Raw genomic sequence first — 16318 nt, forward strand, 5'->3', positions numbered from 1 at the left:
AGTGACAAAACATTATAACCCCAGCTTAAAAGTAAATTACAAAAATTAAAGATATAGAAAAAATCAAATCAAGCAACAACATGCAATTATAGCGGCTAAAATTGAAAAGTTTTTTTCAAAATGTCATTTAAACAAAGCTTAAAATATTTTAATTTTATATTTTGACACTTTTTTAAACTTACTATCCAGACTTTAACTTTAAAAGAAAATATTTTACATGATTATTACAGGCTTTAGTAAAAATTGAGTATATTTCTTACTGTCTTATTCATAGACATTTATCAAAGGTTTATAGAACAATTTTTAAACCTTCGATAAAAGTTTATGAATAAGACACTTAATATTTAACTATTTACCTCCGGTTTACTAAATTTTTTCATCATTCAAAAATTTTACTACATATTTATTCAAATTATTTAGAGAAATAATGAAATAGTTTCTGGTGTCTGCATGTGTCTTAAGTCTTTTGTTTTATAAAACCCTTGAGTTTTTAATAAGAAAACTAGTGTTTGTGCTAATCAAGTTCATAACTGCTTTGAAATATTTGATTTCAAAAAAAAGTACCTTTTTGGATGACGAATGAAAAAATTACTCTAAACCACTTGTAACCCACTTGTTTCGTTGTGCGTCATTGATTTAGTTTTTTTTATGTTTTGGATTTTTTATATTATTTATAATAAATACTAGAATCGTGTGTGTGTGTATTGGTATGTTACGATTATATACATTTGCTTATTGAAACTTCAATGCTTCATTGGGTTTTTTTGGTTTTCTTTAGAAAAAGCTCCCCTTTCTTACTGCTGCTGTTGCTGTTGATGATATTTGTTGTTGATATTGAGATCATTGTGGTGGCAATGCAATTCATTATAGCGTGCCATGCATAAGACCAACAACTTGTTTTAGAGTGCTTCATTTGCTGGTTGTTTGCTAAGTAAGACAGACATACACACAAACATACACACTCAATGAATGCTGCAGCCCTTTTGGCTTGAACACACTTCCATAACGCATGCTGCGTAACAAAACCTTTGTACATGTGTAATCGATACAAATATAAAAAAATCAAACCAATATCAGCAGCAGCATAAAACAGATTGAATATACAAACATACCTACAGCTGCACTCTTACTAAAAGTATAAAATGATAAAATACTTATGCCAATGTCCATGTATTTGTGTTTGTGTAAAAGGGACCCTTTCCCCTTTGACTTTTATATTACGCAAACTAAGTAATACAAGATTTTTACATTTATGAGGTATTTCTTAACTTATTTTTTTTTGTTTATTTGTTATTGTTTCTTTTCTGAAGACATCAAGTGAACTGCAAAAATGAATAAAAGACAAAAAAATACGTACAAGAAAAATGAAGTGTTAAAACCCTTTTACTGCTTTAGTAAGAAAACCTATATAAGGATTCTTTCCAGGGTTACATCACAGCAACAATAACAACAACAATTAAGTAGTACACTTGTTGCAATATGCAACAAAATATTAAGAATAAAAAAATAAGAAAAACATTATTATGTTTTGCTTTAGGGTTCGTTGGTAAGCGACACAACAAGCAACAAGTAAAATGATAGTGTTGTATTAAAGAAATGTATCATTCATTCTTTAAGCTTGTAAAAAGTAAGAAAAAGTCCTTGTTTTATAAAAAGAAATAAATTAATACTCTTAAGTAGCTATTATATTCTGGGATTCTTCGTTTTTTGTTTCTTTCTTTTTAACAACTTGAAATGAAATTTTTACAAATTTTCAGTTGTTTATACTTTTTTGCAGTTTGTTATTTATTTAATTTTACTTTATTTTCGTATAATGGTCTTCAATAATTTCCATGACATACATGTATAATTTAAAACTACTCAATAATCATACGGTTTGATTGTGATTGTGATGCTCCTGCTACTGATGTTATCAATTAAATTTTGTGTTCATATAATAGTGTTTATTATACTTATGTTGTTGTTATTGTAATTCTATAAAATTCCATTGAATTCAAATTAGCGCATTGCTTTCAATATATATTTATTGACAAAAAAGCCCAAAGCTTAAAAAAACAACTATGAAAAAAAACATAAAATACTAAAAGACCTAAATATGGTTGAATCTTCAAGTTTAAAAATTCTTATAAAATTTATTAAAATATATGCATTTTAGTGATGTTGTTGTTATTATAAGTTTTTCTCATACAATTTTCTCAAGTTTTAGAAAGTATGTATTCATATAACTATAGCGTATATCACTTATATATGTATATGTTACCACTTGTTGATGCTACCGACGCTTTTAATGATGATCACGATAATGATCATGATATTGTTTCTGTGCTGTTGTTGTTGCTTTCTCGTTTCTGTTGTTGTAATTATTGTTTTTCTTTACCATTAACCATAACCACGCCCATTAAAATATAAAAGCATTTAACAGCCACTTTATTACACAGTTTCACATTCAATATCAGTTTAAATGATGATGGCACCGTGATCACTGATCAGTGCCTTTGCACTCATTGTAAAACCTTTAACAAAAGAAAAGAATCGATAATTTATTGAATTCGCTTTAGACTAGAAAATTTATAATTTAAATTACACAAACTACAGAGAAAGTTTTTGTTGTTAAATCATGAAAAAATTTGTCAATTTTATTTAAAATTATAAAATTTTTATATCATTAATTAAAAGTAAATTGAAAAAGTGTTGCAATTAAAATAATTCATTTTTTTATACTCTTAATTTCATCCTTATGTAAATATGTACAAAAAAGGAAAATATTGCCATAAATTTGATAATATTAAAAGCTAAAGACAGGAAACCATCAATGTCATTAAATTTAAATAAAAATGCTTGAAAACTTATTCCAGCTTTACGATCTACTAAGGCAACATACTACACATAAGTATCACACTTTCATATACATATGTATGTATATGGTCAACAGAAAAAAATCTAAAAAAATGATGGCAAATAACTAAAGTTGTCTGTGATAAATTGAGAGATAAATTCAGGTTCATATCACACATAGAAGTAGTAGTTAGTGCAGCAGGGGATAAAGAGAGAAACAAAGAGACTAGAATTTATTAAAAATGTATGTGACATTTGTAGTTCATTAATAAAAATTACACGTATGTAACACTTAATGAGGCGACCATAATAAATTTTACAATTTTATTGCAACAAAAATGGCAAGAGCTTTCAACAAATAAACAAACAAACATACAAACACTTATTCACTCACTCACTTACACACCATAATAAAAAACAATTAAAACGATAAGAGAAAACTTAAGACGAATAAAGTTTTTGAATTTCAAAATGCAAACGGTACAGGAACAGAAAACTATGTGTACTGGTAATTAAGAAGAAGAAGAAAAAACTATGAAAAATATAAAAAAATAATAGACAAAGTAAATAAACTACAAAACTAATGGCAAAATATTCCACTATTTGGTGCTTGAAACTATAAATATACATGTGACAGCTAGAGCAAAGTTTGGCATTTCAGTTTTCAATTTTATTTCTCACACCAAGTGTTTGGAATTTAATATTTTAAGATTTTTTTTTATCAATAAATTTCGGAAATCTTAATGTCTGAATTTAAAAATTTCTAATAATTATCGGTGGTTAGCTAGATTCTTTCAATAATTTCATAATGACTTTTGATTTTAAGTTCAAGCTAAATAAAATGCAATAATGAATACATTTAGACTTTAAACTGACATATAACAAGTTTAAGCTTATTTACTTGCATGTAAGTAACCCCCTCACCTCCCTATTTTGGCCAATAAATATCAATACTACTGCAACAGTAGACTGGTGCATAAAACTTTTGGCTAAAAATGTTTTTAAGTTTCCTTTTTCTTTAACGTATAATTTTAATTTTTAAAGGATTTTTTTTTTAGTGTAAATAGACTTTTTTGCTTCCATGCTAATGTTAATTTTTATGTAAAATAAAAATATCTTTATTAAATTTCATTTAATATTTATTTATTTATTTGTTTGTTAAATTTCGATTATTGTCAATGATGCCGTAGAGTTGTAGTGGTAGTTGTCTTGATATTAGTTGTAAAGTTGGCAATTGATGTTGTGTATGCGTGTGTATGTGTGTTAGTGGCTTAAAATAATTACGCAAATCGTAAAGGTGATAGACCTCTGGGAGGCTTAAATATTTCATATTTTAAATTTCATACAATTTTCCATAGTGTTTTTAACATATTAAGACACACACACACATACATACATGCAGTTACTACCCTGCAATTCTGTTAAATGTCCCGAATAGGGTTTTAAACTGTTATTTATTTTTATTTAAACTTATAATATAAATAAGAAAAATGTGGAAAAACATTTAAAGTATTTACTCCCTACATTACCTGGAGACACTTAAGTGTAGTGTTTGAATTTCTCTGCTAGTAGTTAGAAATTTGCGTAAAAAGGATACATATACAACACATAAAACTGTGGGTTATATACATATTACTACACCTGCCTCTGTTGTTGTGTTTGTTGTTGCAATTGTAGTTAATGTTTTTTAAGCCAAAGAGGTCATGTTATTATGATGAGAGCAACAAAGTCTGTTATTTTGTATGTATTTTTTTATTTCTTTAATTTAAACCTAATGACGTTGATGCTGATGATCGTTATAAAGAATACAGCAAAAGAAATGTTTAATAAATTATTAAGTAATAAATATAATTTGCATTAATATATAAATAATACTAAGGATGCTAAACATAAAAATTTTACAATAAGTATTTTTAATTAAAATAAACAAAATGATTAGAGAATTATGACAAGGAAGTAGAAATGGTGTTACCTGGTCATATTTATGTTTCCTAAATGTATCGTTTTAATTAAAAATCTATATGCTCTATGATATTATATCGCTTGTATAGTGACATTAGACATAAAATAGTCTAACAAGCAGAATTTAGTACAGTAATACAGTTTTTTTGTTACTAAACACCTTCTATGATTAAAAAGTTAACATTTTTGTTGTGTTTTTTCGCTAAAAACAGTATGAATTTGAATATGTGTATCTGATGGCTACAATCTATTTTCAATATTCTTAAAGAATTTGAAATTTATAGCTTTAGATAGTCCAACAACGCAGACACATATCATACATAGACACACTCCAACATTCACGCATACTTAACGATATTAAATCTCTCACCAAAAACAACAGTTCCTTTAAAACTATTGTAGAAAAAAATCAAAGTATTGTTCATGCTTGAAAATCGTAATAGAAATAAAATAAAAGATGCGTGTCAGATCATTTACTACTCCCGATCGCTCTCGATTGCATGAGGCTATAAATTCCAAATGTTCAAATTTCGTTTGCTAGAGAAAAAAATGTATAATAACAACAACAACAATAGCAAACATATGTACATATGTTTGTTTCAGGCAGGCAGGCAGGATGTACGGGCTGGTTGGTTGGTTGTCTGGTGAAACAAAGCTTCCGTAGCTTAACTTAAATCTTGTATATATTTCTTTTCTTCTTAACGATCGATTATAGATTGTGGCAGCATTAGCATTTTTACCGTTAACTTACATTCAACTCACACACACACATATATATCACATGTTCAAATGGCAAGGCAAGAGATTTCTTTTCGTTTGTATTAGTTGTGCTTGTGTTTGTATATTTAAACTTCGGCCGCCGCAATACATCAATTGTTTAGCAAGAAAATATCTAAAATATGTAAAGTATCTGGAAAATTTATAGCTTGTGAAGTATAACATTAATTTCTTCAATGTTGGATTTAGTATCTCTACGCTTTCCATGATAAATAAAATTCACACTTGTTTAAAGTTGAAAAACGGAAAGAAAATAAAAAAACAAGCCAAAAAAAAAAATGAATATGCTGCAATAACGTCTCTCTTAAACGCTTCATTAGCAATTCTCCCGGTGTTATTACAGCTAAAAATAATCTAAATATATGTATAAGAAAATTCTGTAATAAACATAGTAGTAGAGGCGTTGGTGTTGCCCAGATTGAAAAGCACACAAAGTATTTTGTACAAAAGAAAAGGTAGAAACTGAAATCTACTTTAAGCCAGCTGCAATAAATTTACTTTTCATAAGTATTAAAGAAATTATGATTGCCGGAGCTCTTAAAGCATTGGAAATTTTTAATGATAAGCTTACACGTGAGGCGGCCGGTCAGTCGCTAAAACTGACTAAAGAAAAATCGGAAAAAGAAGCAAATAATAATTGTTGGCATGTCATCTGTAGCATCTCTAGCATCTGTAGCAAGCAACCGTTCTTTCGTTTATTACCATTTCGAAACGATGAAGCCATTCTTAATACACTTGTTGTATTCTTTGGCTAATAAACATCTCAAACTGTGTCTTGCTTTTATTCAAGATTTATTGTGGCGTTATGCAGATGGATTAGATTGCTCTCATTTTATTTTTCTCTACATAATTTTATTATTTTCATCTCGATCTTCTTCTTTATTTCGCTGGTCTCCTTGATTTTGCGTTATTTCTATATAGAAACCTACATTTGCTAATGTTTTGTTTCATTGTTATTGCTGTTATTGTAATTTTATTTAATTGTAATGTCCATGCTACAACTTTGGATGGATGTCTGTTTCTGTGTGTGTTTTTTGCTTCCACTTGTGCATTTCCGCTTGATAAAACTTTTGTGATGTGGCCAACAGCATAAATGTTAAATGCGGTGAAACGCATCTAATTATAAAGGATTTGAAAGATCAAGACTTGACTTGATCCAACCAGCAACATGTAAAAACAGACAATACCATCGTCTTCTGATGTTTATTTTTCTTCTTTGTGCCAACAACAGTGGACTTGACGAAAAAGAAAAAAAAAATAAATAGTGGATAAAACTTTAATTGTAACTGTTGCCACACACACACATACAAACATCTAAACAATGATTTTTGATAAACAGTGATGCAACAGGCATATTGAATAAATGTTATTAAATAAATGTAAAAAAAAACTAACAAAGCAAGAACTTAACTAACTAAATAAACGACCTAAAAAAGACAGAATTTTAATGAATATATCAAACGTAAACAATGTATTTAACAAAACAAAAGACTTAAGAAATAAACTTTATAACAATCGGTAGCAAAAATACAAATTATACAAAAAAATAAGTTTTTGTTTTATTAATTTTTAATTAAATATTTTAATTTTTCTTTTTCCAGGGTGCCGAACGTAAAACTCGTGATGAGGAACGGCGTGCTGCTAAGCGTAAAATGACCGCTACGGGACGTAAAAAATTAGACGAACTTTATCATCCGGTTACAGATCGTTCAGAGTTTTATACAATGCAGGATCTTACCAAGCCGCCGGTATTATTTTCACCAGCCGACGATTTGGATAAGGTAAGATTTCCAATGCATTCAAATAGTACTACTAGCACATTGTCTACTACTACTTCCTCCACAACATCTGTTATAATACAACCATCAAATCATACTACTACTACTACCAATACAACTTCTCCACAACATTTAACATCTCTAACCACACAATATCATGACGTGTATCATAATAATAACAATACGTTTGGTAATTCTTCGCAGGGCTTCTATGGCCATGAGTCTGATGGAGCGCCAGATTTAAAAGGTGCCTCACCATTCCTCTTGCATGGACAAAAGGTAGCCACGCCAACATTGAAATTTCACAATCACTTTCCGCCCGACATGCAGACGTGAGTATATTGTAAAAATCCACCAAACTAATAAAACAAATTTCTGCTACAAATATTTTCGGAGCAATTTAAACTAATAAAACAAAACATTTTCTTTCTTTCTATTTCTTTTGTCTCTTTTTTTCTTTTCTTTAGTGACAAAAAAGATCATATTTTGGATCAAGGTTTAGCCATGGGTGAATTTGGACCTCCTTTGAAGCGTGGCCGCATGACACCGCCCACCAGTGAACGGGTCATGTTGTATGTGAGACAAGAAAATGAAGATGTTTACACCCCCCTACATGTTGTGCCACCCACCACCATCGGCCTCTTAAATGCGGTAAGTTCTTAAATAAACCTCCCCCACCTCCTCTATTAAATTCCAACCCACTTTCCCTACAAATCCTAAAATTCATTAATAGTTTGGCAGTATAAAAACAAAACCAAAAAACAAACACAAAAACTCATAACTTTATACAAAGAAATAAAAATAAATTAAAATTATTTGTATTAATTCAATTAAAACAAAAACAAATCATCGCCAATTAATAATAATAATAATACTACTTAATCAATTATGCAAGAAAAGGTTCTCGTTTACAACAACAATTAACATTTGTTACATTCATTTTGGTTACGAATTGGCCACCGAATTTATGAAAAAAAAATTAATAAATTCTTTTTTGCAACTCTTACTAAAAGCCAAAATGTTTGAACGATTTCTCTCATTTATTAAAACAAAAATAATCAAAAAACCAAAGAATTAAAATTATCCTTTAACCAGGGTCTCATTTTCTATGTTACTTAACTAAAAACTTAATCTATTGTAACCAATCAAATTAATATAAATTAAATCAGTATGAAATAAACACCTTTCACATCATCATTATCACCAACCAACAAAATCTTTAATGTTTTTTGTTTTCAAAATCGCCATTTATATTTGCAATTAGTCAGTGCAAATGCAAAAGTGTTTATGTAATTACATAACAACCATAATGGTTCTAAGAGATAATTTTAAAAATATTTAAAAACCAAACTAATTTTAATTTAAGAAGGGAAAACACTTTAAAAATTCAAGCACTTGTTATTTAAATCAGTGATCTCCATAATAAAAAGAAAATTAGAGAAAATTACACAAATATATTGCGTTCTTTTAGTGTCGATCACTCACTCTTTCACAATTATCACAATACACACACACCTTTTGTATTCGCTGTTGTATGTGATAATTATAACAGAATATTTAATCAAAAAATTTAAAAAAAGTGTTACTAAATCATACTTACCACTCGTTGCAGTTGTTGGCAAATATCAAATTTAATTTTGTTAATTATAAGAAAATTATTTATTAATTTTACATCAATCTACTGTAAACACACCTCGTATACCATTACGATTACAAGTGAGTACTTGTACAAGAGATTAAAAACAAAAACAAATAAAACAAAAATTAACATTAATAAGTTAATAAATTTATTATCACGTTGTATTTTGATCATTTATCTATGTCTCTCATTCACTTTTACACTTACACACACACACACAAACAGTTACATTCTATGTGTGGACACTTGTGATTAATTATTAAAAAAACAACAACAAAAAAGAACGACAAATTAAACTGTCCATCTAGATTAATAAACATTTAAATTTAATTACTTGTTATTTTAGATTTTGTAAAATTTCTAATGAAAATTAAAAACTTATTTTAATTTATTTCTTAAAAGTTATTTTGTTTTTATTAACACAGAATTACATTCAAACATATAAAGTTAATTCTTTTAAAATTGATTTAATATGTATTTATTTAGAAATTCTAGAAAAGATTTTAATATTGTGTGTCAAGTGCATGTTGTATTATTTTTTTAATTTTGTTTTATAAAATTATTTTATTTTCAATTCATTGTTTCCATTTCCCTCATTGTTTGTACGTTTTACGATCATCCTTCTTACACTAAAACACTATTCAAACATAGCGTTTGAGACAAAACATGATCACTTTATTAAGACAACACTGCAACACAACACAATTAGGGGTTTATTATTTAAAAGCTCTTAAAACTGTAGCTCCAAAATAAACATTTTTAATTATTTAATTTTAGTAGTGCATATATTTCATAATTGTTAATTTATTAAAAAAGTTGCATACTTTTAGGCATTTTTAAATTTTTTCTAAATTTCGTTTGGTTTATTTCAAATAATATTTAAATGAAAAGAGCTCTTTGTTAAACCCTTAAGTTTAAACATATTACACTAGTTTTGGAAACAATTTTACTCAATAAAAAATGAATTACAAATTGGCCTCTAAGGAAAAACTAAAATATAAATAAACAATTGGTTAAAAAAAAAAACAATAAAATTATGAGTTTTTGTTAAAAAGAATAAATGTTTTTATTATTGTTAAACTATTTTTGCAAAAAAAAATGAAATTTCAAACAAAATTTACAAACAACATAAAAAACACTTAAAAATACAAAACGCATCATCAATTTTTGTTTTTCTTTCTCTCATTTTCTCAATTGCAGATTGAAAATAAATATAAAATATCCACAACGAGTATAAATAATATTTATCGAACAAATAAAAAGGGGTAAGTAACACAACTAACTAAAATAACTAATTAAGTCTTAACAACTAATGATAATTAATAATTAATAACTAAAAAAACAGTTTTTGTAATTTATAACAACAAAATTAAAAAATGGGTTGAGGGCTTAATTAAAAGATTTACATAATAATAACAAAACTCTTTAAAAAGTAGTTAGAAAATGCATGTTTTGAAAACGGGGTTTCACTTGTCATCATTGTAAATGTTTTACACAGAAGCATTTTAATTAAAAACAAAAACACTCTTTCTCTCTCTTTCTCTTATTTGTGAAAGACCCAAACAAGTTTTGAAAAAAAAGAAATTCCCTTTTGAACAAATATATGAATTTTAAAAGGTTTTAAATGAAATTTATTAAATTTTGTTATTTTTTCTATTCTTTTTTTTAGGATTACGGCGAAAATTGATGATGACATGATTTCGTATTATTGCAACGAAGACATTTTCTTATTGGAGGTGCAACAACTGGAGGAGGAATTGTATGATATAACGTTAACAGAATTGCCAAACCACTGATGGCAAAACAATACGACTTCTCCTCCCACCAACATAAGAGACTTGTTGAAACAGCATTTCTTTTTTCATTAAAATAATGTACGACGATGTAAAAGAAAAAGGAAAACTATCTTTTTGTTTAATCTAAAGGATTGATGGATGGATGATATTCTTTTGTGTGTATATAGCCATAAAAATAGTAGTAATAACAATAATAATTAATAATGTTAACAATTTAATTAACAACAACAAATCAACGTTTGATTAACATATAAATGTACAACAATTATTGAAGAGAAGCAGCAGCTCACTCCAACATATAGACCTACAAATACTGATGGACTCAAAGTTAATGCACAAATAATCTAAAGGTTACAATAATATAAACTACAAAAAAAAAAACAACAACAACATCATCAAGTAAATTATATAAACTTTATATATATATATATATAAAAAAATAAACAATATGTAGTTAGTAAGTAAAATTAATTAAATCATTAAACAAAATATTTATAAATGAGATTTTTTTATTACTTATTATTATGATTATAACTTTAATGTTTTATTTTAAATTTTTTTTTAATATTATTGTCTACAATTTAAAACGAACAAAAAGTGAACAATTTTAAATTAAATTTAAACAAAATTCTACTTAAGATAAAAGTACTTAATAACTAACATACACGCATATAAAGTGTATGACGTTTAATTTTTTTTTTTTTTTGTAATGACCCATTCTATAAGTGCCAATAGTATCATGATTCATATACAAAACTACTTACTTATACTTAAAGAAAAAAAAAAACAAAACAAATGCTCTTGCTATTAAATACATTATTTGAGAAATTTGTAAATTAAAATTTCAATACTTTCCAAAAGTACTACTCAGTCTATTTGATTAAAAAGGGACCCAATCTTAAATAATAATTGTATGTCATCATTAAGTCCATTTCATAATTTTGTAATTTCCGACTGGGTTAGTAAGCGAACAATAAAATACTCTTAATTTTTATTTTACTTTAAATATAATTTTTATTTTAAAATAGTTGCTAATGAAAAAAAATTGTTATTGTTTTATAAAAAATGTTGTTTAAGATTAAAAAAATATGTTTTTCTTAAAGATTCAATACGATAAGATTGCGTTGAATTTTGCTAAGAGTAAGAGATTTTCTTTTTTAAACTCTAGTACTCCCTTTTAAATACTAACTTTAACTATTTAATATAAACTTCGATATAGATCAAACTTAGTTATTAAACCCTTTTCTATAAGCGTTTTTTTTCAATCTGTGTTTCTTTTTTATTATTATTTTTAAACTTTATCCAAAATAAAACATTTTTTAAAACATAAAAAAAAACAAAATTATTTTTATCTTTAAAGTGGCTATTGACTTTTTTTCGTTTTCAACAACAAAAATATAAGATCTCAATTTTAAATTGAACTCTCTCTTTAACTCTTCCATGAAAAAAACACACACACACTAAAGTCTTAGTTAAACATAAAAAAATTACAAAAAAATTACAAAAAAACACAAAATAATTTAAATAAATCATTTAAGAGAAATGCAATAATAATACTACTAAATAATTAAAGGAATAATTAAACATAATTAAGTTTATTATGCAACAAATATAAACAAATTAAAATCCTTAAAAGTGCATTTGTTGTTAAAAACACAAATTGAAATAAACAATGAAAAAAATTCTCATTAATTAAAATCTCGTAATAATATCGAGAAAAAATGAATATAAAAATAAACATTCCTTAATAACAAAAACAAAAACTTTGTATATAACTAATTTATATTTTAAATTAAAAAAGTAATTCTTTTCAAAAAAAAAAAAAAAAAAACTTCCATAATTTTTGTGAAAAATTTTAAACATTTCAACGGCTTCCCCATTTTCATAGAAAAATTTTTCTTTTTCAATTTATTTAACTTTTATGCAAAAAAAATTATTTTGTACATTTTATTATTTTTATATTAATTTAATTCAATTATTTGTATTTTTTTGCGTTTATTAAGCAATTTTTTTTAATAATTTTAAATTTAAATAAGAATACAAAACTCTTGCCGTTTATTTAAAACTTTAATTTTTTTTAATATTTTATATTTTTCGTATATAAAATAATAAAGAATATTTTTAATTTAAAACAAAAAATATGTAATTTACAAAAAAGTTGAAAATTATTTTAAAAACATAACATTTTTTACTTTCTCCTTTTTGTTATCTTATTTTTTTTAGTTTTAGAATTTCTTTTAATTTTTCGTTTTTTATTTAATATTTTTTATTTTTATTATTTTCTTTTCAATATCCTTAAGTTTAAATTGTAACTTAATTTTAAAAATTATTTTTTTTTATACAAAAGAGAAAAACAAACAAAAAAAAACAAAAACTAAGATCAATTAGCAACAGACAAAAAAGCATATATTCATAAATATATACATATACACAAACAAATACATTAATAAATATATTTTATTATATTTTTAAATAAACTATTGTAGAATAAATGTTTTTTTATACAAAGTAAATTTTGAAAATTGTTCTTATTTCTTAGTAAATATTAAAAACTAAATATGTTAGTTAGAAAATGAAAGTTATAGTTGTAAATGTAATATTACATAACCTCCGAAATAGGAAATATAATTTGATTCCTATTATTCAGTTTGCCCACATTAACATCCCTTTTTTAGAATTTTTGGGCGGCATCTTTAAATTTTTCCGAACAAGTTAAACTTACCAATTCCGCTCTTAAAAAAAAAACAACAATGTTGTCAATGTTTTTCCTGAAATTATGAAATTTCATATAAATTCATATATAACCATTAAATGCACTGTCTCCCATCAGCTATGGCCAATTAAAATTATTTTTGTCATTTGGCCCACAGCAATTAAATAATGACAGACAGCATCCCAGTTACATGAATGGGAGAAAGAAAGAAACAAAAAAAAATAATAATAATAAATAAATACATAAAATAAATACACAATAATTGTTTAACAATTCGCATTTTCAATGACTGTCTGTAAAACGTTGCAAAGATGAATGGCATCATTTGGAATTCAATGAAGTGAAATTGTTGCAAGACGATCAACAAACAGCAACATTAACCAAAAGAAAAACCACCAACAACATAACGTTGTAATAAGAACGATTAACTCCCATTGCAGCAGACACTTGGCTAGCTGTCAACTAGCAACGGTCTTTTAAAATAAACAAAATTTTTAGAATATTTGTGAACTTATATCGTCCTCCATTCAATATATGTATGTAAGGCTCCCACCAAATGAACAAATTCGTGTTACACTACACTTTTGTTTGATTTAGCTTGGTGTGAATTAATTTATATAACAAACTTTCTTTTATGAAATTCTTATCTTTTTGGAAAGGAATTGTTTTAAAGTTTCAGTTTTGGCCGTCTTACGAATTCATTAGTTCATAAAAAATAGAAATTATTATCTTTATCGCAGAAAAAATGTTATAAAGTTTAAGTTTCAGAATTCCACAAAATTCCAGAATTCGATAGCACCAATCTCAGAGCATTATCTTAAATTTAATGTCGGTTCGGATTTTGCGCAGAGCTTCACATTTTATTCACAAATCGTATAGTATCCAATGTCCTTGCTTTGAGATAAATCGACTTCAAACATATTTTGAGATCTTTCTCTTCCCTATCAAAATATGTACCTCTGTGAAGATCTGTATCCCACAGATACGCCATCTATTCTAAAGCCCAAATTTTCTTTATGATTAATAAAAATAAAAATAAAATATCAAAGTTGCCAAACAGAGTGAATTTCAATTCGAATTGCCACGAGGGGGCTAAACAGATTAAGAAATAGAACATTTCTACAAATATAATTCATTGATAAGGTTTATAAGCTAAATATTAGAAATCGGTCCCACTTGACTCAATATATGGTCGACTCCAGAAAAAAGTTTTATCATTCATAACATTCTCAAAAATGTTTTGTTGCTGACATACTAGTTCATCTACTAGTAAATTAGGCTATATACTGTTCTATTGACTAGTCAGCCGATATGTCTGATATGTATATTAAAGCATTATTGGAGCGTCTATTCGAAATAAAGCAGGTATAATATGAACCCTCTTCCGCAAAATCAAATGATAATTATTAAACCGCTAAAAAGCTAAGATATATAAGATAAATAAGTTACAAATCTATTAAATTCATTTATAATAAAAAAAACTCGCTAATAAGTTGCCCACGCTTTCGTAATGGTAAGTATATAAGATCATGTTTCCTATTCAGATTTGAGGTTTTAATATGTCCTGTACTGTAGAAGGACATTAAACTCTGACGACTATTTAAAACTTAAAATTTCAGATAGATATAGAAAATACAATAGATTTTAGACAGTGTTATAACTGAAAACGATTAAGCCAAAAAAAATGTTATAAAATAGTCAAATTTGGAAATGTAGAAATATTTGTTCATGTCTTTTTCTTTAAATACAATATTTTTATACAAACATACATATTTGTATGTCAAGTCAATAGTTTTTTCTTTAATATTGAAGTAAAAATTTGAAATAAATAATTGCTGCATTAAACACAACATTAAACACATACAATTACGCCAAGAAACACGTATAAATTTTGTTTGCAATGTACAGATCGTTTGGATGATTGACTATTGTTGTTGTTGTCAACGCAATATTATGAAGTATTCATCTGTAGTTTAAAAACTTTTAACAATTCGTTATAAGGATCTACAAAAGATCATTAATAAAACATTATGGGAATGGGATGATCATGTGGACGATGACGAAAACAATCAAGCAAACGAACGAACGAATGAATGAGTGAACGTAACCAATCAATCGAATCGATCGAATGAGAAGTTAAAACGTTTCTTCAATCATAATTTAGTTTTATTTAATATCACTCACTAACTAAAACAAACAAACATACACACAAATGATGTATTAACGAAAGCACGAGCATAAATTCACAAACAATTTAATTCAAGAAGAGGTTTTAAATGAAATAAGCTTCATATAGAGGATTTAAGAAAAAAATAAATATTTTTAATTGACAAAACAAAAACTTAAAAACAATAGAATTAATACCTTTTCACATCTGTGAGCAATTATTAAAAAGTGCAAGAAATTATCTGTCCCTCCAATTGTAACTGGGCTGGCTGGACGGTTGGTTGATTGGTTTGGCTGCAAGTTTAAATGTATGAATGATTTCTTTTAACAACAGTCACAGGAGAAATATAATCATTATTGGTAAAATTGTTTTTGTTTGCTATTGCAGTTGGAATCATCATTCATTATTTATGAGTTACGTGCTGTAATGTCTGGACTGATAAAAGCTGATCCTTTATAAACAATTTAAATGTGCAAAATCAACATCCGCTAGTTAACTTTTGTTCAAATTCTGTTAACAATTTCATATGTATTTTTTTTTTTTTTTTTTGAACTAATACTATACTGATACTATTTTGTTAAATTGACCTCTTTGTCGAGGGTTTGTTGGTTTTGCAAAGTGTATTTATTGGAAATTCACAGACTGTAAGAG

At 26.4% G+C, this 16318-nt stretch overlaps 1 protein-coding gene across 6 annotated transcripts in view; it reads left to right on the top strand.

Moving 5' to 3' along the window:
- The window catches only part of LOC111687328 (protein grainyhead), a 121756-nt gene extending 110537 nt beyond the window's left edge, over positions 1 to 11219 (top strand). For 5 of the 6 annotated variants that reach the window (XM_046954638.1, XM_046954640.1, XM_023449773.2 and 2 more), the window contains 5 exons: positions 7176 to 7355; positions 7557 to 7684; positions 7820 to 8003; positions 10192 to 10256; positions 10661 to 11219. In XM_046954638.1, the coding sequence (XP_046810594.1) occupies positions 7176 to 7355; positions 7557 to 7684; positions 7820 to 8003; positions 10192 to 10256; positions 10661 to 10787 (684 nt within the window). In that variant the 3' untranslated portion in view covers positions 10788 to 11219. The remainder of the gene's footprint in view (positions 1 to 7175; positions 7356 to 7556; positions 7685 to 7819; positions 8004 to 10191; positions 10257 to 10660) is intronic. The other variant, XM_046954639.1, reaches the window with a different exon arrangement.
- Positions 11220 to 16318: the final 5099 nt, after the last annotated feature.

The sequence above is a fragment of the Lucilia cuprina genome, chromosome 6 (assembly GCF_022045245.1).
Source record: "Lucilia cuprina isolate Lc7/37 chromosome 6, ASM2204524v1, whole genome shotgun sequence".
Taxonomy (NCBI): Eukaryota; Metazoa; Arthropoda; class Insecta; order Diptera; family Calliphoridae; genus Lucilia; species Lucilia cuprina.